The sequence below is a fragment of the Squalius cephalus genome, assembly GCF_949319135.1.
Source record: "Squalius cephalus genome assembly, chromosome: 21".
Classification (NCBI taxonomy): domain Eukaryota; kingdom Metazoa; phylum Chordata; class Actinopteri; order Cypriniformes; family Leuciscidae; genus Squalius; species Squalius cephalus.
The window spans coordinates 17,072,123-17,100,068 of NC_137142.1; the positions used below are offsets into that span (position 1 = coordinate 17,072,123).

The 27,946-nt window shown below is 37.3% G+C and overlaps 1 protein-coding gene across 1 annotated transcript in view; it reads right to left on the minus strand.

Moving 5' to 3' along the window:
• The window catches only part of macrod2 (mono-ADP ribosylhydrolase 2), a 569,941-nt gene that overhangs the window by 131,388 nt on the left and 410,607 nt on the right, over positions 1-27,946 (minus strand). Inside the window, exons 7-8 of the mRNA XM_079856275.1 lie at positions 21,342-21,372; positions 6,256-6,329 (exon numbers count right to left, since the gene is read on the minus strand). Coding sequence (XP_079712401.1) covers positions 6,256-6,329; positions 21,342-21,372 — 105 coding nt within the window. The remainder of the gene's footprint in view (positions 1-6,255; positions 6,330-21,341; positions 21,373-27,946) is intronic.

Genomic DNA, 27,946 nt, shown 5'->3' on the forward strand with positions numbered 1-27,946 from the left:
CAAAATGACTGTCTTGTTTTCTATGAAATTTATGAGTTTATCATTAAAATGAACAAATCTGCCAATGGGCTCGAGGAAACTTAATTAAACTTAATTCAAAGCTTAATTCAAACCCACATATTTGTTTTTGTTTTAAGTGTAAACTCAGATCATTTTCCTGTAACTCTTAATTTAAAGTAGTTAAGATGCTTGATACTGGAAACCAAGACAAAAATACTGAGGAAGATATATATATATATATATTTTTTTTTTGCAGTGCAAGCAACATTTAATGCCATGACTTTATGAATTTAAGACTTTGCTCTGATTTAAGACATTTTTTAAGGCCTTAATTTGTGAGCAATTTTGTGGAAGGGCAAATTAAAACGCTTTAAGACCTTTTTAAGACCCACAGAAACCCTGAGGAGGAAAAACAACCACATTCCTTAAAAGCCACTAGTGCAGTGACAACAGTAGCGCTTAGTTTCTCTGAGCATGGCAAGCATTCCCGGTTCAGTCAAGGTTTTATTAGGAGGGAATCTCCACAATCTGTTTCATGTGTCAGAGCCGCATGGGTGATGCGGGCCGTCTGGACCAGGGTCCGAGACGCTATATTAAACCGTCTGCTGGTTGCAAATTTAGAAGCGACAGCCAAATAAAGTGTCACACTGCATTTTTCAATGGCAGATTAAAGCAGTGTAGGTCTGAATTACTTTGAATTAGATGTGAAAATGGGAAATAAAGCAAACAGACGACTGGAGCTGGGAGATGTAGCGCACGGCTGGCATATGAAAAATCAGTGGCCTTGATTGGCGCAGTTTTATGAAAAAAGGCAGCTGCAATCATGCTGAGCTTGGTCTGTCTGTCTGTCTGATGGCTATTAAAAAGTGGCCCCAAAACTCCAAAATAGAATAACCATATCTATCTGAACTGGAATAAAGTACCACTTGATATGATGCTTGGCAGCGCAAACAGAAGCAGTATCACAAACACTGTGGAAGTGTAGACTGAAAAGAGTGCATTTGGTCTTTACCATTTCAGTTAACCTTACTAAAGAAATAACTGCACATATTATTAAAACATGCCGTGACTGAACATTTGCAGGTATGTGACCCAGTTTGGCTTAGGGACCGGTGCTTTAAGAAATAGAGCGATACAGTTTATTAAAGCTCTGAAAACAGAGCAGCAAGTGTAATTGATTCATCATGTTCGTTGGGGCAGGGGGCTCATTGACGGTCTACGGCTGTCATATAGAATTCATACTGATGAGAACGAGATCCGAGAGAAAGAGGGTGCAGAGTTGTCTGGACTCTTAAGAGCAGATGAAAGCGTGACTTCCTACTTTGATGCCCTCAGATGTGAGAGATCATGACAGAGCTGGAACATGCAGTGCTGAAGATGATGTGCTCCTCCATTTCTGCTCAAATTGACCACAATAGGGAAAAAATAACACCCACTGCTTGGCTTTTCAGAATGTTTTTACACAGGGCACAGAAGCTCTGTAAACTCTACCAGGGCCATGGTGAGCTGGACCAGGAGATAAACACAAAGCTTATCTATCTCGCATTAAATGAAGAACCTCCGGAGTGAGCGTGACCCTGAAGCCTGGACCACCACAGTCCACACAGGAGGGATGAAGCACTCGTATGTATTTCTATGGTCCTTTTTGTGTTTGTAACACCATTTTGTGTGGGTAGAATTTTCAGGAAGTTAACGTTTAAGAAGAGATGAGGGAATATAGTTGCTGCAAAGTTGAATCACTATGTCAAATCTTCAGCAATCCATCACTCTTATTTGAGAAAGTTATGAAAGAGTTCCTTCAATAGTGCCTTATTAAATACTAAATTGCATTAACACTCTGAACCTACACAAGCTGAAAAAAACTAAACAAATAAATAATAAATACCGTTCAAAAGTTTGGGGTTGGCAAGCTTTTGAAAGAAGTGTTTTATGTTCACCAAGGCTGCATTGAGAAATATTATTACAATTTAAAATAATGTTTTCTATTTTAACATTTTAAAATGTCATTTATTTCTGTGATTTCAAAGCTGAATTTTCAGCATCATCTCTCCAGTCTTTAGTGTCACATGATCCTTCAGAAATCATTCTAATATAATGATTTGGTGCTTAAAAACCATTTCCTATTATTTTAGTTGTGGTACTTAATAATTTTCTGGAAATTGTGATACATTTTATTTTCAGGTTTCTTTGTTCAAAAGAAAGTTCAAAGAACAGCATTTATTTAATTTAATTATTTTAATAATAATAATAATAATAATAATAATAATAATTACACTTCTTCCAGATATACCATATCTTTAACTGACAAAGAGATTTGAAAGTCTGAAACTGAGAATCCAATTTTCATAAAAAAATAAATAAAGCATAGTTTCTTTCAGACATTATAAAATGTCTCTAAAATAAGAGAAACTGTCATTTACTGTATTTCTGTGGAAAGAATCCCCCATCCCCCTTCTCACTGCAGCCCAGCTTCCATCAGAAAACCCCATCTCCATTACTCTTCCCCATTGCGGCATAGTGAACATACACCCTGGCCCGCGAAGGTTAACCTTCAGTCATCAATCACAATTGTCGGAGTGTGAGGTGCTGCAGCACGGCTCTACCATGATATATTACACATATAAGTAGAGGCATCTTAAGGTGGCTAAGAGCCCAGGCCCTAATTTACAAGCCAGGCCTAATGCACCTTATTGTGAAGTTAACAGTGTAGTGCATACATGCACTTATGTCCCTGGATGCTCTCGACGATCTAATGCACCTCTCGCATGCCAAGCCCGTAATGGCATTCTCTCTGTTATGGATAGAGATGCTATCAGCACAGCAGATTATCCTTCATGCATGGGATTTCAACTGTATTCTGAGCTGCCACTGAGACAATGGAATCTAGTGAATAGATTAGAATAGAATAGAATAGAATAGATATAATAAAATAGGTCATCTTTGATATTTCTTTTGGCTTGACTCCCATTGATACATACAGTATTTGAGAGACTATAATGTAAGTTGCTGTGTGAACTAGACATTTCAAGACTGTAAGTAAATGTGGTTGTCAGTCCCGAAAACTGATTTTTGTCCATACACTGGAAGTCATTAGTCACCAAAACTGTTTGGTTACCAACATTCTTCAAAATATTCTTTTGTGTTCTACATGAGAAAGAAAGTCAAAAAGGTTTGGAAATACATGAGGGGTAAGTAAATGATGACAGAAATTTTAATTTTTGCGTGAACAGAAATAATATTACTGTGATAACATCTGCAACAATCAGCAGGGAACATCAAATAAAGAGCTAAAGGCAGTCATCCTTTACCATGAATAATTTAGGAATTCTTTTAAAGAAGTTCTTACAGCTTTATTAACTTAAAACACTACCAGAGCCTTAGCAAAGTATCTCCTTTCTTAAATTCATTGTAAAGAATGATTGGTATTAGAACCATGTTCAACATGCTCATATTGGGTTCTGAGACATGGGTTCAAGTCCTGTGTCATGATTCCATCCTACTCACCCCTCTCTTATCTCCTGATTTCCTGTCATATTGTCACTGTCTCTATAAAAGGCATCAAAATCCCACAAAAAGTGAGATTTATAAAGGTACCTTATCATCATTTGTCATCTGATGATGAAAACATTTGGAAATAAAATGGGGGAAAAAACACTATCAACAGGTGCAAATAACTCAACACTTAGCCTCTACTTATTCTTTTAAAATGTCTAAAATAAAATACAATAAAAATAAAACAAATAGAAGCCAGAAGGAAGCAATGTTAGAAGTCAGTAAAAATATCAGGTAACACTTCAGGTGAAGACGCCATTAGAACAGAACAATAAATCCCTCTACTGCTCTTGCTGTGTTTTGTCCTCTCCAGCTAAACACTCTGTAATTAATCCTCAGTTCACAATCATCCTGGAGGCTTTGCTTTGGCCTAACAATCACAATAAATTAAACTGCCCTCTGCTCCCGCAGGTAAAAGCCATTCAATAAAAGCGGCACAGAAATCTGTTATGCAATCTATTCTAAGAAGCCTGTAGGAATGAGAGCTGTACCCACAAAGTTTTGTTTGTTTGTTTATTTCTAAGTGAGTGCATGACAACAGGTTTCTCGTAGAACTACTCCATTCATACTCCTCTTTACAAGCTACAGAGCACACCATGATTGATTGATTTATAGAAAAGCCAGGATTCCTTCAAAATCTTCAGCATGAAGAGTGATTGCATTTTCTTCCACGAGCAAAGTGTTAGTATTGCAGCTGCTACATGTTCACATAATTTAATTCAGTTTATATATGAGCTTACTTGGATTAAGATAATAGGAAAATACTGCTAACAAGGCAGAATACCTGCAGTGTCTTAATAGGGTCAGTAAATGAATTATGGCAGTATATAAACAAAGTCAGTGTCAGCGGTACATGACTGAAAGCCAGAGATTCAGCCAGAGGTCTATCACACCAAGTCCAGTGAATAAAAAAATAAAAAATAAAAAAATACTGTATTTATATTTCAGTTCATCATTCCGCATGAATATTTTCATTTTTACATTTTAACAGAAAAATCATAATTTAAGAAATGTCGTTTGACTTGTCCCATTATACAGAAAAACATGCAGTCTCTGTTAACTGTCCTACGACTTGCTCAACAAAAGCGTATTAATATCACTCTGTTCAATTCTTGAATGGGAAAGTTTCCTACAGTTTGGAAACCCTCTAGCAACATCAGCATAAACCAGTTTATTTCTTGGCGTAAATGCATTAAAGTAATTTGAAATTATCATTCAAGACCAGCAATAGTGATTTTATTTTTAATTACAAAACAATAGCAATACGGTATGCAACATCACAGTCAGACCCCCCATTGACAGCTGTAATGCCAGATTAATGGATAAAACACCTAAAATGATTGGGCACATCCTTATAACTTTACTACGACTTGATTTCCAATTAAGGTTAGTGTACAACAGACGAATTAGAACAGTTTAAAGATGCTTTATAAAATAGCTACTATGGTTCTATGTTATAAAAATATTAATTTTATATTTGAGAAAATGTGTTTCACATTTGTTGTTCGTAATCAATGCAAAGTCATCACTACATGATAAGGATCTATGCTGATATTATGCTTTTGAAGGGCACTATACAACATATTTCCATTAAGGAAATTAACAGAAAACTGTTGACAAAATGGCAACAATACCTGTATATACTAATACATAAATTGCACAATATACTAATCTGATATTTCATATCTTTTAGGGTTCCACAGACCCCATGTTGATTAACACTGTCACAGTACCACTCACTCAACATTACAGTTTATGATTGCTGAGTTATTGATCTTGCTCATTCAAACACCAGGATGATTAGCTGGTAGGTCAGCAGCTGTACTTCAGTTAATGTGAATTTCATGTATCTACACTTATGACTGTCAAAACAAATCATGTAATAGGCTATGCTTTGTACAGTCAATTTGGTCTTAACATACTGGAGTAATTATGAGTAGACAATGACGTAAATAATCACAAATAAATCTGTCAAGTCAAACACTTAATTAGCACATCCACCTGTCAACATCGCTTTACACATTCATGCGTTCAGTCTCTCAACAGCACCGCAACGACTTAATTGATTTCCAAAATTCATTTAGCCTTATTTTATTCACACTTATTCTCCATCTTCCTGCACTGAATAGATGTTTGCAGCACAAACCCATTTCAAAAGTCAACAGACCATGTAAAGACGTTATTCAAGCTGAAATACTTTCTAATTCAATGCGTGTGAAGGTAAGTAAGCTGCATAGATGATCAAGGCACGCTGGGTTTGGGCTTTCACAAAGAATTTGTTGGCCTATATTTGTTTAGACCTGGTTTCTCAGATATAAGACTAGGCAGGTCATTAATGGTTTGCTGAACGTGCTCAAACCTCAAAGTTGCATATTCTAGCATAATCATAACAAGTCTTTAGTAGTGGATAAACAGCAGGACGTGTGGTGAGACGGGCACAAACAGACAGAGAGAGACAAACATGACATTTGAAGAGAGCAGGTGCCACTTCACATATTCCTCCTGGAAGAGCTGTGAGCTTTAATTGATTTTCCATCAGGGAAATGGACTGTGGATCCTGGTTCCAACACTTCCACTTCCTCTTGTTTGTGAGCATTTCCTATGATAAAAAATCTGCCCTTCAAACCAGGTGTTCTCCTCTAACTTAAAGCTCGTAGCCGACGACCTGTGAAATAAGAGTTAACCGCTTCCCGCGGCTCCTACCTCATCTTGGTTGCTCACAATCCAGTCATGCACAGTCTTCAGGGCGATTTCTGCTGCCGGCTCATTTGGAAAACCTGTGGATAGCGAGGGGGGAAAAAATCAGCTTTGAATTTGTGCCATAGAAAAAGACTAGCATATGTACTCACACTTTTACACATACACAAACATCACCATATGGCTGTTTGCTGCTCAAGTCTCTCCACACTTTCACCATTTACTACAAACAACAGTCTGTTTAGTATGCACACAAAACCAACACTGAACAATCTCACTACTTGTCCGTCCAAATAAACGCCCACTTTTTAATTATTATACCAACACCTTTGCTGCAATATAATCCACATGACTGTTTGTACATACCCATCTCACATCCCTAAATGTGGCCTATTAGCTATATTTATCACGGGTGCTTGCCAATTCCTTGTAGATTTACTGATCCATTAAGTTGCATCGACATAATCATTTACACTGTTCTGCCATCTGTGGCAGGTGCCGGGGTCGTCACACCACGATCTTGATGAGAAAGTAATGACACATTGACCAGTGAATGTAAGAGATGATGCCACTAACTGCCATATTAATCACCAGAGCCTGAGCTGAGATGGGAAACCAGTCTTGGTGTTAACACAGCGTATCGATTGAGAATAAATAGACTAGAGGAGATTAATATTTAATATCGCTGGAGGAGGAGAGGAGGAGGAGGAGGAGGAGGAGGAGGAGGAGGAGGAGGAGGAGGTCATTAAACAGGTGCTTTTCCATTTTAAAAAGGTAAATTTAAAGTACATTTCAGACAGATTTGAAACATTCTAACAGAAACGTGTTCAAGTGTTAAGGATTATGTGAATTGAGTTCACAAAATGTTTCTTTTTTAAAATAATCTGTTGGAAAATATAATGTTAAATATAATGCTAGTATTCTATAAAATTATTAAAAATGTTATATACACTACCTATTAAAATTTAAGGTCATCAGTTTTAAAATACTTTATTCATTTCATTAAATACTTTAAGAATGAATACTTTTATTCAGCAAGGACGGATTAAATTGATCAAACATGACAGCAAAGACATCTTTAATGTTACAAAGTAAATACGGTTCTTTTGAACTTTCTTTTCATCAATGAGTCCTTAAAAACATTGATAACAATAAGAAATGTTTCTTGAGCACCAAATTATAATGATTTCTGAAGGACCATGTGACAGTGCAGACTGGAGTAATGGCTGCTGAAAATAAACTTTGCCATCAGAGGAATAAATTACATAAAAAAAAAAAAACCTGTTATTTTAAATTGTAATATTATTTCAAAATATTACTTAATATTACAATACTACTTAATATCCTTGGTAAACATTAGAGACTTCTTTGCGAAAACATGGTTTCTTTTTTACAGACCTCAATTTTTTTTTAAAGGTATTGCATGTGTATATCGAATTCATTTATGCGATTTACAGAAAATTTGTCAGGATGCTATAATACAAAAAAAAGCTATATATTTAAAATTGCCTTTTATATAATAAGAAAAATGCTGATATGAATTCATGGTAAAACTGTGACCAAACAGCATCAGTTTTGTAGAAATGACTCATCTGTTACCCAGCGAGTGGCGGCACTGACCCTCAGACGACAGGGTGATAGGAGACGTAATTAACACTAGCTGAGGAGATGTTTTCCCTGTCTGTTTCACCTCTCTATCTGCTCAGCAGCCTGACACAGCGCTCTCCGTGTCTCCTGACGTCCTGTCTGGGCCTTTCAACACCAAATAATTTGGGGATCCGTTGGATGAGAGAGAGTCTCACACCAGCCCTATCCTGTCAGTCTCTGCCCCATCTATTCCCTGTTTGTATGCTTCTGCTGTCTTCCAGCTCTCTCTCTTTCTGACAGGCAGAATCACTGAATGATATCTTCTGCTGGCTGGATGCCGTCAGACATGATCCTTGGGTCAAGAATGTGCGTGAGAAACCGATAAACCTATTATCTCTCTTGAGAATAATCCTCATTCAGAATAATAGGAACACAAGCACACTTTTAGCTTCTTTTCACAGTAAACGAAATACAGAGAAACAGATGAAATGACTGTTTACAAACAATAGCTTGACTGCAACGCTTCCTGGCTCTTTAGGTGACCCGAAAATAGCAGTTTTAAATTAGTGCTTTATTCAAATCGATCTAAAAATGACCAGAGCTGTGTGCAAGGGATGAAACACTCAGTTTCCAAGAGATTACTGGAGATTTTTTAGACTTCCATCAAGGTCAGTGGCTCTGGAAAAATACAGAATTTGAAAAATTCACAGGCAGTAAACCAATACTACTAAAGTCATTTCTTTCCCATCAAGAACCACCTTAAATTTCTTTTCTATAACCATAACGTGCTATTTAAGGTTTTAGGGTCCTCATATTATACAATTTTAAACAGTTACCTTATGTTTCTGTGCTGATTAATTTAACTAAAATTATCTATATCATAATACAGTGATGTGAAAAAGAAAGTACACCCTTTTGAATTATATGGTTTTACGTATCAGAACATTAAAAACAATCATGTGGTGTTTGGCAGGTCTTAAAATTAGGTAAATACTAGGTAAATACACCGTGACTATTTATTTAACAAAAATAAAGGCAAAATGGAGAAACAATGCGTGACAAACTAAGTGCACCCCATGATTTAATAGCAAGAAGAACCATTTTAGTAGCAATAACTTGGAGAACTAATTTTCTATATGACTTTATCAGTCTCTCACATCATTCTGGAGGAATTTTGGCCCGTTCTTCTTTACAAAGTTGCTTCAGTTCATTGAGTTTTGCAGGCATTTGTTTATGCACAGCTCTCTAAAAGGGTTAGTTCACCCAAAAAAGAAAATTCTGTCGGTAATTACTCACCCTCATGTTGTTCCAACCCCGTAAGACTTTTGTTCATCTTCGGAAAACAAATTAAGATATTTTTGTCGAAATCTGAGAGCTGTCTCTCACTCCTTCATAGGCTTCTAAGTAATTTCATTCTGCCGGCCCAGAAAAGTTAGTAAAAACATTGTTAAAATAGTCCAAGTGACTACAGTGGCTCAACCTTAAGTTTATCAAGTGAAGTGAATACATTTTGTGCGCAAAAAAACCCAAAAATAACAACTTCAGTGTGGGCCAGTGTGATGCGAGATCACGAGAGAGCCACGACGCATGAGCGAGAACTGAGAAGATGACGCTCAAGATCATTTGATGGGAAAGTGTGAAAGGTAAGCCATTCATTTTGCGGCATTGGTAAGGCACTTTTACGTTTTCTCGATGGCTTCTCACGATTTGGACATCCAGGAAATGCACACTTTAGAACCATTTTAAACACCCATCTGTCATCTTCTCAGTTCTCGCGCATGCATCGTGGCGCTCTCGTGAACTCACGTCAGAGGCCCGAAGATGAACGAAAGTCTGACATGACATGAGGGTGAGTAATTACTGACAGAATTTTCATTTTTGGGTGAACTAACCCTTTAAGGTCCCGCCCCAGCATTTCAGACGGGTTGAGGTCTGGACTTTGAATGGGCCATTGCAAAACCTTGATTCTTTTCTTTTTCAGCCATTCTGTTGTAGATTTGCTGGTGTGCTTGGGATCATTGTCCTGTTGCTTGACCCAATTTCGGCCAAGCTTTAACTGTCAGACAGATGGACTCACATTTGACTCTATATAATACTCAGGCTGTTTTTGTTTTTGCTTTGTTTTTACATACAGTAAGAATGTGATTTGAGGGGGGAGGGGGGATGACATGGTTATTGGTTGCTGACATGTCAAAGATGATAGAGGCAAAAATTCTAAGCTTTAGGCTAAAAAAGTAAAAAAATAAATAAAGTGTTACTCTTCCCTATTTAAAGTGCTTTGAACTTTAACTGTTTACTGAATAAATAAGCACAGACTTGTTACTCGCATGCCCCTTTGAGAGAACGCTGATGCATATCACAATGTCTTAAGGGCAGAAAACATGGCAGAGGACACTAGACTCATGTTCATATTACATCTTCAGAGTGTTTCTGTTTTTAATGTAAATTGATTTGTGCTTCACAAATCAGACATTAATTATACATAGAGAGGGAAAAAACGATAGAGAGCCAAAGAGGTCATTGAGAGCCGTGTTATGTCTGTCTATAGAGATATAGGCAGGCTCACTAGAGGTCAGAGTTGACCAAGTTAACAGTCAGAGCTCATTGAGAGGTCCCTCTGATCACACATCTCACTTCAGACTGCTTAACATGTTCCATACATGTCTGACAGATGCCCACCCCACACAAACATCACGGATCAATCTCAAACTAACAGGAATCTCGGCATGAAAAGGATCTTTTTTCAGTGGATATGCATTAAATCTTTGGATTCAGTTTTTGGGAGACGAAAATGCAACTATGCATACTGTAGGGGATACACAGAAAAGGGAGGCATTTGAGAGATATAAAAAATGCAATTAAGTATAAACCTTATGCATAGCAATCACAAAATTAACCCTAACAAAAAAGATTTAAAACATCTCAGCATGTGCAATCAAATAATCACAAAGGAAACCTTACATGACTTTATAAAAAAAAAAAAGCACAGCAGAAAAAACACAGTGAAGACAAAACATTTTTTTTTTACTAAGCGCTATTCATTTCTTTATGTTTTAAACTTTTTAATGAAAAACAAATTACCAAGTATGCCTTTAGGCCACCAAAAAAGTTTGTGACAGGCTCATCCTGAATATGATGCTACATATACAAACACAAGGAAAAACAACTAAATAATTCGTTGTCATAGGGACAAAAATATATTTTGGCATAAAAATAATGCAAAATAAAGTTTCATAGTCAGAATGAAATATTTCTCAAAAAGATCTATTGTCAGCTGATGGATGCCCACCAGTGTATGGGCTGCTGATGAGGACTCCAGGGAGTTCCTTTGCTTCTAATGTGCACAAACAGAGGAGAAGGAGAGAGACTACAGTGCACTATATAGGATGTCAGCATTTTATAGTTCTGTCCAAATTCTTAGTGAACAATTTCATTCCATATATAGTTCACTATTATGCATTCTGATATATAGTGCAAAACTGATGTACACTAGATTGTTACCCATAGAGCAATGCGAAGATAACAGCCAAAGGAAGGCTCAGGTTGCATTTATATATGTGACCCCGGATCACAAAACCAGTCACAAGTCGCACGGGTATATTTGTGGCAGTAGCCAACAATACATTGTATGGGTCAAAATTATCGATTTTCCTTTTATGGCAAAAATCATTAGGATATTAAGTAAAGATCATGTTCCATGAAGATATTTTGTAAATTTACTACCGTAAATATATAAAACATTTTATTTTGTGAGTGAATGCAGCACAATCGCGAACATAAATGCGTCAACTTTAAAGGCGATTTTCTCAATGTTTAGATTTTTTGGCACCCTCAGATTCCAGATTTTCAAATAGTTGGATCTCGGCCACATATTGTCCTATCCTAACAAACCATACATTAATGGAAAGCTTATTCATTCAGCTTTCATATGATGTATACATCTCAATTTCAAAATTGTGACCCATGTGACTGGTTTTGTGGTCAAGGGTCACATATATATAAATACATAAATTTGTAGACTTGCTGTGCTTGTGATCATTGTCCTGTTGCATGACCCAATTCGGCCAAGCTTCAGCTGCTGGACACATGGCCTCACATTTGACTCTAGAATACTTCGGTATAAAGAGGAGTTCATGGTCACCTCAAAGACTGCAAGATGCCCAGGTCCTGTGGCTGCAAAACAAGCCCAAATAATCACCACTTTACCACCATGCTTAAGAGTTGGTATGAGGTGTTTGTGGTGATATGCTGTGTTTGGTTTTTGCCAAAGTGGTGCTGTGCATTATGGCCAAGCATCTCCACTTTGGTCTCATCTGTCCAAAGGACACTGAAGTCTTAAGTTTTGTTCAGATTCAACTTTGCAGACCCAAGCTGTGCTGCTGTGTTCTTTTTAGAGAGAAGAGGCTTATTCTTGGCAACACTTCCAAACATGCCATACTTGTATTTTTCTTATTGTACTGTCATGCACTTTAACATTAAACACTTTAACTGATTTCAACATGTGAGTCTGAGGTGTGGTTCTTGGGTGTTTTGTGATTTCTCTGAGCATTGGACAGTCTGACCTTGGGGTACATTTGCTGGGACTTCCAACTCCTGGAAAGATTGGCAACTGTCTTGAATGTTTTCCACTTCCTCACTGTAGAATGATGGACTTCAAATCGAATGTTATCCGATCAGCGTGTCCAGGTTCGGAGGTAGTCGAGGACGCATTGTGATCTGTGTATGTCACACAAAACCCCGTCCACTGTCATTATTCCCCCTCCTCTCTCCGGAACTGAGAGCTGTGTGGTTTTGCGATACAGTCGAGTGTGAAGTACATCGCAAATATACTGAAATGTTTGCCTTTGCACCCGAAAGCAGAAAAATTCATTTTCTGAAAAGAATGTGGTGCATTTTTCCCACCACAGCTGGCAAAGTTCTTGGACCCATACGTTTATCTGTACCGTTTCCATTACGGCATCTATCCACATTATTAGTACTTGCAGCCTCTTCATCCTCCTCATTTTGCGAGATTTGTAAAATGTCCCCTGACTGAAAAAAAAGAAAACCCATCACCTCAGGTTGACTTTGCACCAGAGCCATCCTTTTTTTTTTTTTTTTTGCTGGAATGCGGGATTCGATCTGTTATCCAGATACTTGATGTGGACATGTGTAAACCCACCGTGTCCTGATTGGCTGATATGGTCCGCTTGATCAGATCACGGTGATCGCATGTTAATGCCAAGTGTAAACGCAGCCAGAGTTTGTCAGACATGGCTTTTCTATTTTGGCCTAGTTTTTGTTAAATAAACCATGACACGGTGTAATATGTCATGTGTTGTTATTCATCTGAAGTTGTATTTACCTCATTTTAAGGACCAGATGATTTTTTTATTATGTCATAATATGTAAAACTACAGAATTCACATGACTGTATATTTTAGCAACACATTTCCCACAGAGGAAATTGTAATGTAGTGGATGATTCACATTTTCTGTTATTCTCTGTAGGTGACATATTCATCTACATCTAATCAAATAATGAAATTCTCGACTTTATTACTGCTTTATGGAAGGATTAGGATATTATGAGGTGCCTCATTAAAATAAGATCTGATATTTCTCTGTATTAAAAAGTAATAATCAACTAATTAACTCCAACAATATCATACAATGGGTTACTAAATGACAATATCATGAAATACAAATTTAAATGATTCTCATTGTGCTTCAAGAAACCTGATCGCATCCCATTTAAAATGATTAACTTTATAGGAAAGAATGCAGTAGCAAGATGTCATATTTATGACAAATGCAGTTCATATTCATATCAAATATGAACTGCATTTGAATGGACACTAGTAGAAGCTACTAAATAATTAATGTGGAAAACCTTTGCACCAAAGAATAAACCTAAAACATCTGAGGCAGTACTGCAGGACCTGGAAAGAATGAAGAACTTAAAAATGGCCATGATTTGCCTGATATGTGAAAAGGCAATGAAGGTGATGTCCAAACAAATCAGTATGACATGTGTCCAACTGGGCATGTGGGTACAGAGCTCATAAAACATAGAAGCTGAACATGTCAGCTGGTGGATGAAGGTTCAGACAGACACACAAACAAACAGATGTTGTGGGGAACGTTCACAGAAATGTACAGTACTGCAGAAGACAGGCAGCAGAGTTTAATGAATAATGCTGGTGTAGAAAGAGGACAAAAACTTAGTGAGATGTGACCCACATCTAAAATGGATAGACCCTATAGATGGCCAAACCAAGCCTGTCAGTGTGTGACCTTGAAAAGCCATATGTATTGGTGGTGACATTTTGGTCCCACATACAAAAATTACCACCTAACATTTCATTTTCACTAAATCATGTCTCACACACAGACGTGAATAAATCTCACACATCCTGACAGATATTTTTCTTTAAACAAAATAATAGCCTATATACATAGATATTTCCCTCTCTGTCTCTCTCTCTCTAATATTAACAATCAGAATAAAACAAACTCATATACAAAAAATGTATGTAGCATAACTGTATGCTATTTACTGTTCCCAAGTAATATAATAACTTTACATTAACTTAGATATACACTCACCTAAAGGATTATTAGGAACACCATACTAATACTGTGTTTGACCCCCTTTCACCTTCAGAACTGCCTTAATTCTACGTGGCATTGATTCAACAAGGTGCTGAAAGCATTCTTTAGAAATGTTGGCCCATATTGATAGGATAGCATCTTGCAGTTGATGGAGATTTGTGGGATGCACATCCAGGGCACGAAGCTCCCTTTCCACCACATCCCAAAGATGCTCTATTGGGTTGAGATCTGGTGACTGTGGGGGCCATTTTAGTACAGTGAACTCATTGTCATGTTCAAGAAACCAATTTGAAATGATTCGAGCTTTGTGACATGGTGCATTATCCTGCTGGAAGTAGCCATCAGAGGATGGGTACATGGTGGTCATAAAGGGATGGACATGGTCAGAAACAATGCTCAGGTAGGCCGTGGCATTTAAACGATGCCCAATTGGCACTAAGGGGCCTAAAGTGTGCCAAGAAAACATCCCCCACACCATTACACCACCACCACCAGCCTGCACAGTGGTAACAAGGCATGATGGATCCATGTTCTCATTCTGTTTACGCCAAATTCTGACTCTACCATCTGAATGTCTCAACAGAAATCGAGACTCATCAGACCAGGCAACATTTTTCCAGTCTTCAACTGTCCAATTTTGGTGAGCTCGTGCAAATTGTAGCCTCTTTTTCCTATTTGTAGTGGAGATGAGTGGTACCCGGTGGGGTCTTCTGCTGTTGTAGCCCATCCGCCTCAAGGTTGTGCGTGTTGTGGCTTCACAAATGCTTTGCTGCATACCTCGGTTGTAACGAGTGGTTATTTCAGTCAAAGTTGCTCTTCTATCAGCTTGAATCAGTCGGCCCATTCTCCTCTGACCTCTAGCATCAACAAGGCATTTTCGCCCACAGGATTGCCGCATACTGGATGTTTTTCCCTTTTCACACCATTCTTTGTAAACCCTAGAAATGGTTGTACGTGAAAATCCCAGTAACTGAGCAGATTGTGAAATACTCAGACCGGCCCGTCTGGCACCAACAACCATGTCACGCTCAAAATAGCTTAAATCACCTTTCTTTCCCATTCTGACATTCAGTTTGGTGTTCAGGAGATTGTCTTGACCAGGACCACACCCCTAAATGCATTGAAGCAACTGCCATGTGATTGGTTGATTAGATAATTGCATTAATGAGAAATTGAACAGGTGTTCCTAATAATCCTTTAGGTGAGTGTATGTGCTTCAGAGCTGCGTTTTAAAACGGTTTCAAATTCTGCTCATCCAATCAGAACTTAAGAGTCAGAACTATTAATTTTATAAAACACAGTCGAATATGATCAAACACAGTGATGTGACTTTCAGTGCAGGATTTAGATGCTACATCAGTAATAAACTCTGAGCTGTCTGGCAGTCCAATTCATTCAGCATACAGTATCTCTGTGATTCTATGATCTCTATTCGATTCAGAGCGAAAACTAGTACGTTTATTCAGATTGATTCAGGCAATGCTTTGACCAATTCATAAAAAAATAACTCAAACTCAACTTGTTTACAAATCAGACATCACTAGCTGAATACTGTCACACTCTGTTTACTGTTGTCAAACGCAATTGAAATTTCTTGCCTATTTACCATCTTACTGCACCCAATCTTTCTCTCATGTCACATTCAATTCAGACTGCGAGTTCACAGCTCCGCTAAAATATAAAATCTAGTTGCTGTAGGGCTGTAGATTTAGATGCATCTCAAACAACTGTGATCTCTAAAATATGTCCTCAACCCTCAAAACGTCCTCGAGCAGTGTCAGACTTGACAATGATAAAACCATGAAAGTGTAAAACACAAAATCTTCATCCATTTCCCTAGATGCCAAATCCCTAAGATTTGCTTTTCCCCACTTGTGCGGAGATAACTCCACATCAGTGTGCGATCATATAAAGGCTTCCTCCCTATGCCTGTGTTCACAGTTCACACTCCCCAGAATAAACCACAGGCTTTAAATACAGCGTTATCCTGAGAGGGAAACCTATGCGATATAAAGGGAAAGAGATAAGGGGTTCGGCCCTAATGCACTACAGAGATGGACAGGAGAATCACTGAGTGAAGACACTTAGTCGTCTGACCCTGGCTGACCCCGAACAGTTGTATGGATGCATTGTCTGGATTACCGCTACCTATCTCACACCACCAGAGTCGCGAGCTAAAAAAAAATCTCAGTGTCAACACACCTCTTCTCCAGCTATGAGATGGGGCAACTATTTGTCAAGCAGGATTGTGCACATTCAGGAATTGAAAAAATGGCTTTTCAATTCTAATTCAATTTCTGAGTTGACACACAATTACAATTCAAAGTTTGAATTTTCTTTTAAAAAAAAGCCTTCAAGTATGAGGGTTTATAGGCATTAGAACGATAGATAGGCAGAATGACAGATATGTAAAAAAATATCTTCTGAGGTCTGAATGAAAAACCTGAATTAATAATTAAGAGGTGTGTCTAAATACTTTTGTCTATAAACAGTATATGCATTTCGTTTTCTATGTAACAATTTCTTTGCAAGTCTAATGCATCACGCTATGTCTATGATATGTTCAGAGAGCCTTTAATAAACCATATTAAACAGTCTCTTATTTTTCTCCATAATGCCTTGGGAAGGTCTTTGCCATGATAAAAATTAATAAACCATGCCTTATAACCATGTGTACACAAACCAGAAATGACCAGACTTTGATATGGTGATGATCGCTTTAAGTCAATATACCCCATTGAGCTGGATTATGAATAAAGAGCTCTCTTCAAACGGCAATGACAATAATCTAATGAGCGGCACATTTTGATGTCAGACAGCCCCTGTCCTTTCCATTCCCATCCAAGTTGTCAGACCAGACGGTTAAACCTCACGGGCAAGTTTTTCTCCTCTAGGCTTTGGTGAAAGATGAACCTGGGTCTAATTCATTTTCTCTTTGTTGCTTATCTAAAGGTGGGGCTGGATATATCATGACAGATTGTGACAGCACCATAAGAAGGAGGCTGTTAAGATGCCCGGATGGTTCAAATGTAATTGCAGTTTTCTCCTTTTTGACTCTGTCTCTCTCTCTCTGCGAGCTAAAATAATAATGGAGGAATTAACCTGTGGGGTTCAAGGCTATTGGATTAGAGCTATCCCTGATATGAATCTTACACACAGAAGTTCTGAACAGCCTCTTTAAGTTGTCAAAGTTGGAATAACTGTAGGGGAGACCGAGGGCAACTGTAACATTAAATATCTTCCAAGTGTGAAGACACATGCTCAGTACAGTTCTCTGTCTGCCTGAGAACAACTGATTTTGAAGAATAAAAGGGATTTTTTTTTTCTATAAAGGGATCCAAGTATTTTTTCCTCTTTGGTCTAAATTTATAATGCTTTTGAAATGTTTAACTTGAGTCTATTGTAGGTTGCTGGTTAAATGTTGATATGTTAGCACTGTAGCTATTATTATTATTAGAATTTAAACTGCTCAATTTAAATAAAAACAACTTTTTCTTTATAAACAACAGGGTTTAAAATTAACACCCACCAACCCAGCCAGATGCGGGTAAAAATCAACTGTGGCGGGTAACGCTGTCAAATCACTAGCCAATTTGGTGTGTTACTTATTATGTTTACTCACTTTGCTGGGGAAGTTGTGGCGCAGGGGTGGTGTGGCGCAGTGGATAAGACACATGCCTTTGGTGTGAGAGACCAGGGTTCGAATCCACTGTGAGACACCAATGTGTCCCTGAGCAAGACACTTAACCCCTAGTTGCTCCAGAGGCGTGCGACCTCTGACATAATTAGCAATTGTAAGTCGCTTTGGATAAAAGCGTCAGCTAAATGAATAAATGTAAATGTAAATGTAAGTTCGTGCAAGCCAAATACTCAACCCCGTGAGTCATCATGATATATCAAATACAGCGTATTGCACAGAATCTGCGCATATCTGGCTTACCGTCACTACGCAATAGCAAAGTTTAAAAAACATAGCAACGTTTTAAAAAACATTTGGTTAACAGAAAATACATTGTTATTTGCCAACATCCTAAATTGATCTGTCCACCTAAAACACATTTTTGGTGAAAAGGATGAGGATGAAAGAGGAAGGGAGGAGATGGCTGGATTACAGGATTTTTGATATATATAATTTTAATGTGGCACTAAAAAGTTTTTTATGAACCAATTGCATATCCAGGAAAGAGGGAGGAAAATGATCCAGACAAAGTAAAGGATGATGCAACCTCTGTCCACCTCTGTGCTTTGCCGGTGTCCACACTATGTAAGACACTGATAGATTTGCCAGTTCGTCCCATCCTCTCTGAAAAAGAAATAACCTGTTTTAACCCGTCTCTCGTGGCATTGATTGATAGGCTATGAGTGCCGGACTTAATAACCTCTATCATACTATCCAACCCCTCTGCTGGCGGCAGGCGCCAGTTTGTTTATGGGTGGCATCTCCTCCAATACGCCATGTGTGTGAAAGCTCTACCCGTGCTAATGGTGTGGGCTGAGGGATTGGGCTGTCAGCTGGGAGTGAGGCCTCATTTTTCTACCTGCCTGCTGTCCACGTTTCCAACCCCAAAGAACAGCCCCTTTACGCCTTACCCTCTGTCCCCCGATCATCTGTCAGCTTGGACCTCAGCTCCCATGATGCAGCGAAAAAGAGAGATGGGATGTCAGTTCCGGTTGGCTGTGGGTGACAGCGCTACATGTTCGATCAGGGTGCATGGGGCTGGTTAATCTGGTGATGTAGCCACATGGATTGAGTTTGTCTTGCTTGGTTAGCTTATTCACAGTGAAGAGCAAGTAAAGTTCCCTCAACTTATTTAGGAATGTTCTCAAAAGCAAACATTCATGACTGCCACGGTAGCATATGAAAGCTCAAGCGTATGAAATTCATTTTCCTCCTAAAGAGTGCTTACTGTCTTTTTGCCCGAAAGAAACAAGAAAACGTCTGGTTTGTGAAGTATTCTAGGTTATTAGCTCTTTGATCATGATATTGAAGTGCTCTTCTTACTTTCAGAGTAAATGCTTTCTCTCTCAGTGATTATCTAAACAATTGCACAATGCTAGAGAGGGAAGTTGCAGATTATTTATTGAATCAAACATAACTGCATCCTTTATGAATTTCTAAGATCTCAAAGGCACTTTCTTGAGTGATAGAATCTTATCAATACACACACATACATACATCATACTGTTCAATTGATAAACCCAACCGTTCTCGAATATTGCGGAAACGACTTCGACGAAGAGCAGGCCAAATTGGACGTGAAGTAAAATCTCCGCAACATTTAAGTGTATTCAGCCCAAACTTGGTACATGTCATCACAAGCATGACCTGAGGCTACATGCAGAGTTTCAGCACAGCGCCACCTACTGGTCAGGAGATATGAAAAATGGCTATTTTTGCTTATAACTTATGGACGGTTTGCCCAAAAATCAGTCTCTTTAGATTTGGGGCAGCATGCAGAATCAAATTATATCCAATTTTGGATTTTGTATTAAAATACTGTATTTTATGAACGCATTAGTGAATCGTTACGAAACTTGGAATGGGTTATTGGCACAATGCCCTGAATGAGCCGGAGAAGTTTCGAGGGAGCACCACCTAGTGGTAAAATCAAACATTCACATGCTTAAAAGTTTGGATTTGGTTGAACTTCTGGTCAAATTTTATAATGAAATTTAAAAAAAGAAATCAACAAATGTTCTATTAATAATGAAACGGGTCTTGAAAGATTCCTTGGGTCAGGCTGAGAACAATGATACCATATTTCAATGAATTTGTTGGCATGATGCCAAACTGATTCTAACGCTGTAACTGCAATGCTTTGGCATTTTGACACCAAACATTTTGTATCATTGTCACCTCACACTGACCACACTATAATAATTTGATGTTGGTCAAAAGTGATAAGCAAGTTAATCATATTACAGTAATTATATTTTCAGCCATTTTGACTAAAATAATCAAAAAACATCTTTAATAACTTATTGTTGCAGTTTTTCTGAAGCTCCCAGCCATGCTTTCATGTCAACATTGTTCCTTCTTGTGCTTGGCCTTGATAATTGCTGCTTGCAGCTATATTTATTATTATAATTATTTTACTTTTATTCAGCAAGGATGCATTACATTGATTAAAATTGACAGTTAAGATTTTACAATGTTACTAAAAATGTATATTTCACATACATGCTGATCTTTTCATAAAATATGTTTAAAAAAATCCTGAAAGAAATGTATCACGGTTTTCACAAAATTATTAAGCAGCTGTTATCAGCTGTTTTTAACAGTGATAATAATAAATCTTTCTTAAGCATCAAATCGGCATATTATAATGATTTCTGAAGAATCATGTGACACTGAAGTATGAGTAATGAAAAGACTGGAGTAATGAAAATTCAGCTTTGCCATCACAGGAATAAATTACATTTAAAATATATTAAAACAGAAAATGATAATAATAATATATATAATAATATTTCACAGTATTAATGTTTTATTGTATTTTCGATCAAATAAATGCCGTCTTGGTGTACATAAGACTTTCAAAAACATCAAAAAAATCATACCAACCCACAAAAGTTTGAAAGATAGAGTACATAACCCCTAATGCGCGTGCACACACACACACACTCACAATGCAGAAATGCACATTCAAACATACATCTTTTTTTATAAAAAACAAGATCAACTTTTGAAATTGAAAGTAATGCCGGGAGAGTTCAAAGACATGATAAGATTATAGAGGTAATTTGTTCATCATCAGCTCTTTTAACCGTACATTACACACACACACAGAGTGAGCATTAATGTAAGTTGCTATCTAAACTGCACACATGCTTTTTCATGCACATGTTCAGAATCACACACAAACACATACACTGAAAAGGTTTGGAGGATGAATAGACATTTTGCTTACCATAAATTCCTGTCGATATGCATGGAAACGCCTGTAATAGAAAAAAAAAAGGAAAAGGTAAGCGAACTCTGAAATTAAATTAATATAAAATCACATAAATTGTGACCCAAACCAATCAAGAATGAGAAAACCACCTTACAAACAGGAGTTAGTAATTGAATGTACGTAATTCAGAGGGGTAGGCAATGAAATGAGCCCAACCTTACATTTTTCAGCCTATTTTTACAATTCCTGTCCCAATTTAATTTCATTAAAAGCCAACTCTATGAAAATCTATTGCATGAATGGTGTGATTTTGAGAAATCTGATGTTTAGTGAATGCCAAATGTTTCATTAATAGCCTGTGGGAAAAACTGCTTAATGTAGGCTTACATCAAACATCAAATATGTATTAATGGGTGTTTTGATCACCATTCTGAATCCGATCTGGATGTAGTCTTTGACAAAAACAAGTTTTTCTCAGCTTTTTGTTCAAAATGTTGCTTTTTTATGAAACTTACCCACATTCAAGTGTTGATTAAAAAAATGCATGAAGCTATAATAAAACTTTTTGTTTGTTTGTATGTTTGTTTAAAAGCAGAGGATCTGTTCTTTCTTTTTATATATTGCATGTCCAAATATTCATACAACAAAATATTTGGGGGACTATGAAACTTATAGGATAAAAAATGCTGGCGCTGGCTGGCAACATTTTTCAAAAAAGCTGGCGAGGAAAGAGTTAAAGGACAGTCATATTTCAGGGTGTCAGGACATATATAATAGCTGAAGGAGAGATAGCCTTTGGGAAATGTGCATCAGTCTGTATGATGTATCCAGAAAATGTGCACAGTAATTCAATACTCCTGAAAATTATAATTGATCCACTCATGGCCTTTACAATATCCTGGATCATTCTGAAGGGTAAACAGGCCTAGGATTGAAGCCACTTGGAGTCTGGGAAATGTTCAGATCTGTTTTAGTGATGGAGCTCTGACTGTCACAATCTCTGAGGAAAGTTACAAACTCAACACACTAGGATGCAGAACGACACACTTTGGCAAGTGTTCACAGTACAGGTGAACATGACGATCCCAAAGTGTCTTTTTGCCTCATTTCAGTTATGAGTTTGGCACCTGATTGACTGAATGAAAGATTTAAATACACCTGAATTGGTCAAGATATTTGGACTGTAGGTTACATCTCTACATTCAATTTCAAAATCTCATGCACTTTATTTATTATGTGAAATGTAGGTTATAATGTGACTCAGGCGCAAAGACAAACTCAATGTACAGAACATATCTGAGCAAAGCAGGAGTCAGTTTGCATTAAATGGACAGGTTACCCAAACATGAATATTCTGTCATCATTAACTGAACCTCTTGACTTTTGAAACAAAATAATATATTTTGAGGAACAATGGAGTCCATACAAGACTCCAAATGACAATCTTGTTATTTGACTTTTTTTTCTTTTCATACAAGAACGTCAGTCAGACTCAGTCTTGTATGGAACCCATTGTTCTTCAAAATATATTTTATTTATACAAAGCTGTACTATATTTTGAAGTGCAGCTTTGAAATGACGAGTGTGAGTAAATAGTGACAAGATTTTCATTTATGGCTGAACTACCCCTTTAAGACCAACAGCGATCAAATGCATGTTTTGTAGAACAACATATGAAATGTGTTTAAAATTTGTGTTAATGTGTTATTTGGAAAAACATCATTTTGGAACCTATATATTGGGTCATAAATAAAATGGTCCAAATGAATTAAAAGTAAATGAAAACTTTATACTCAAATAGATTGAGACTAATGTAGGGTCAAGTTCTGAAATCTGGACATATATTAATGTGGTACAATTAATCTGTCTTGTGTATGTTTCTGGCCCTATATCACAAGCAATGTTAACATACCCATATTCTTGTCAAGATGTTATGTGATGATACCTCATTTGTTGCCCTGAAATTATGGAGTGACAATAAAATGTCCTTGATTACCTGAATTCTTATTAAAAACAAAAATGAATAAAGTGATGTAAATCAAGGTCTTGTTTATTTAGGGCTGTTTATTTGTGACTCTGTATTCGCTGATAAATTATATATCATTTTGTGAACAGGTGCATGAGAGTTTTCTACCGTGGAACAAAAAAGACCAGAGCGACTGAGGGAGAAAAAGAACATCTCTGATATTTATGGCCATATTTTTTAAAAGATTAAAAACTTACCATACTGTAATAGGTCTGGCTCTGCGGCACTTTGCACCAGATGTATTACTCAAGAGCAGGTTTAGAGCCGCAACAACCATCATTTTTCCATACGACCGCGTTCCACGTGCCCCGTTACACATTCATCATTTTTAGTATATTAATAAACAGTAAAGAGGAGATATTTATTCAAAGCTCTCATTTGTCTCCACAAACCAGCTGAATCTGTGCTTTAGCGTAGCATTTATCACAAAAAAACAAAGTGTGACCACTGCGTTAATGCAGCATTATGAAAAATGCAAATATCCCTATCTTTTCCGTTTGTTTGAATCTAGATTAGAAGAGGAATAACTGTTCGAAATTAAAGTGAGGGTTAAAAAGGTGTGAATGCCGGTGCGATCGGCGTTTGTTGCTGTTTAATGACATTCTAAAGGCTGCTAATAAGGCTTTGTTTTAAAAATGTTTGAAGTGCTAAAAGTAGGTATTTTCCATATCAAATAAGCTTTTGTGCTGCAGTGAGAGCTTTGGCACAAAACAGACTGCAATTGGAATAATGGTTTGCTAACAGAACATTAGAGACAAAACAACAACACAAAACAATGGCGATATAATTCCAGGTGACAGCTGTACAAATCAAAGGCAGTTGAGCTTTTCAATGAGTAACAGATGAGACTCCCGCCAAGCTGTGTACCTCTGATTATAAACCATAACTTACTGCCGTACGGCAGATGATGCGGCATTATGCAGCATACGCACCTGATTCCAGAATGTACAAGCTTATTTTATCTGCTGGTTTGGTACTTTCTTTCGTTTTTTTTCGTTTTTATCAGAAAGGAGGATCTTTGTTTAGCTGTTTATTATTTTACAGGGTTGTGTCAAAATACCGCTTGTCAATATCAATATTTCAGCTGAGTCTTTCACTAAAGCTTTGACCTTTCCAGGTGTACATCTCGCTTGGGCTCCAATTCCCCATGATGAGCAGCAGAGTAGGGCCATTTTTAGAGCGCTGCTCGGCTCAACACAATGTAGTCCCCTGAGTCCCCGCGGGGTTCAATAAAGATACGCTTACAAAACATATATACACAACAGCATGCAATAACTGGCCAGGCCAACATACTGGAATGTCATTCTGGTGATATTAGGGCTACTAAAAAAACAACAACAAATCAAAATATATTTATTCCTTATATAATTTATTTATTCTGAAATGTCCACTTATACCAATGAAATCAAAACAGATGGATATAAAATCAAGTCCTATGCTATATTTTTCTCTTTAAATATTTTGTTTCATTCAGAACTGACATTATGAAAGTACAAATGTCTACATTCACACATTTTTTTGCTGTGTGTTGAATTTATTATTATTGCAGCATTATATCTGCTGTCCTCTTGTTATAATGTACCAAATTATTCTAAAGGCAAATGTCCTCTCTCAAAAACATTCACACCATATCAGCAAAATCAGTTAACAAATGTCCAATTAAATACAATCCAATAATTCCCAGTTTGGCCCTTAGCAACAGATAAAAACCCATTAGATGTTATCCAGCATGTTTGTATTTTCAGCTCTCTGGCTCAATAGAGCATAAAGTGTCATCAGAAAATTACATATAAGAACATGCACATCTATTGGCTTTACATGACCACACATTGATCGAATACTCAATAAGGATAATATTCATGGAAGTACAATTTCTAAAACTCAATTATAGGTAAAGAGCAGAAGGTATTGAGTATTGAGAAAGTCTCAGTATTGAGTTCTGCGAGCAAAAACACATAGCTGGTATGTCTGACTAATCACAGATGGTGGAGGTGATAATAACAGCTTCATAGTGCAGCAGGATACACAACAGCAGAAGCCCAGAACTCACTATTTGATTTAGCTTTGACACAGTTACGCCATTGCAACCATGACTAGCAACACTTGTTTATATATATTACTCTGGTGCATTTATATCAAACCGCTGCCTTAATTAACAAGGCTGACATTATTACACCTCTGCAGTGACTTATGGTCCTGTGGCTGGATTATTATTTCTGATCTGTCAGTTCATTAGGACCGAATCAGGCTCAAGGCCCTCTTGCTTTTGCCTGCTTATTGTGTTTCGTGTTTTGCTTGCAGTAGCATGTTGAAATTGGTCACAAGGGAACCAATTCCACTGCAATCGCTCTTCTCTAATCAATCATTTCCTCTTGTGTTCCTCTGGTTGTTTATTAAGAGTATTATTGTTATTTATAACAAACGCACATTCTTTGCTGGAACTCCCACTAGGTTTAAGAGTAGCTCTTAATTGAATGAATTGCTGTGTGGGTCTGCGTTTACATGCAATTTCTGCATTTCTATGCTTGTTATGTCACATTATGGAGTGGTATAGTACCATAGCCTATATGTTTGATCAGAGTAGCAGAGTACTTGGTTGGGTGAATGAATGACAAGTCGATCTTAAAGAAGTTCTGTATAATTAGACTAGTTTAGGGATATGCCTGACACTGATCAGGGGTGTGTTATGATCACAAGTTCTGTTGTTACCAATACAATTCAACGGAACCTGCGACCATAGTTGGCCAACAATGTTTTTGGGAAACACACCCCATACTGGGTTCTTAGCCCTTAATGAATATTAAGCACAACTCTCAATAGTGTGATTTAGAGAAAAAAATATTGCGCAGTGTTATTTTATGTTGGGGCTTATTTCAATAAGGACTTATTGTAAAGTGTTACCCCCAAAAAACTGACTGACTAGCTGGTAGTTGGATGACAAATCAAACATGTTGACCCATTCCTAAGCAAAATAAATCGCGATCATGTTTGACGATATTCTTAAAGTTTATTTCAAACCTCTTTAACCATAGCATGTCTAACTATAATTTTTAAGCGAACACAAAGACCTTGATTATCTGGTTCAGGTGTGTTTGATTAGAGTTGGAACTAAACTGGTACAGATGAACCACTGATACAACCTTCTAAAAGCCTCCAAAAGTCCCCTTATTTGCACGCACACCTCCAGGTCATCCATCTAATAAAGGAAATATCCACTTTAAGAAGGTGGAATCTCAAAGTAGATCTTAAATCCCTTTAATTAAGTGTATCCACTAAGGAAACAAAGCCATTTGGACAGGACGCACCATGACTTGGACTGGGACACTTGGCATAGCCAACTCTTCTGTCATGTGTGCATGTAGGGGCTCTGATTGCTCATAATCACAGATCTGTTCTCACGTCCATCCTCGGGCTGAAGCAGAGCATGCGGGTTGCCATGGAAACACACTGCTAAAAGCAGTGGAGCCGAGGAGATGACCCATCGGCCACAGTCTTATCCTCTGTGTTTGTTCAAGGAGCTACTGAGTATAAATCACAATTTCTCACTGACAGTAACACTGCTTCAACTCCTTGGTCACATTCTTTGACATCTTCAACAAAAATAAGTTAATATTCATCAATAAGTCTTAAAAGAGCAATCTGCTACACTAAATTCAACTTTACATAACCTTTACCTTTTCCATGCATTCCCCACCCTTGGAATTAAACCTTACATAAGTGAACCTGTAAATCCCACTCTCACTCTCTATATATTTATCCAATCCAATATTCCATAACATGTATTATAGTCAAAACAGATTATTTCTGTCTCCAATAACAAGTTTTCCAAACACTCGGTCCGTCTGCCACTGCCACTGTTATACAGTACCATATATAATTAGTTCAATAAATAAACTGTAGAGTTTGCATAATTATTTTAATACATAAAAAATGTGTATGTTCATTCCAATATAATCCAATATTCCATAACACATGCAGGTCCAGCTAGTGATGCTGATAGACACCGTCATGGTTCATGAGAATGACAGACAGACTCAGGGGAACATCAGAGAAACACTAGAGAACAAAGGCCAGTAACAGACAGAGCCACTGGTGCAATGATCTTGATTAACACTCAATCACCACTTTTACGGCTGACCAACTGCTGCTCCTTCAAGTAGTCTAACAGAAGAGTTCGATATCCTCTCAACAACTGCAAGTGCTTGACTGAAAATGAGCAGTGAACTGACCAGTCTATCCAATAATCGAAATGCAGAACACACATATATTGTGCTTTATGACACAATATGCAATTTTTTGTAACACTTTACAATTACGTCCCATTTGTTAACATTAGTAAACTTCTGAACAAACTAACAATGAAACATACGTCTAAAGCATGTATTAATCTCAGCTAATATTAATTTAAACATTTACTAATACCTTATTAAAATCAAAAGTTGTTATATTTTTAATAGTCCTGACTCCTGAGCTAACATGAACTAACAATAAACAATTCAATTTTAATTAACTATCCTTCACAAAAATGATTAAATACTGTAAGAAATAAATTGTTCATTTTTATTTCTTACAGTAAATAAATTGTTCACCCCTC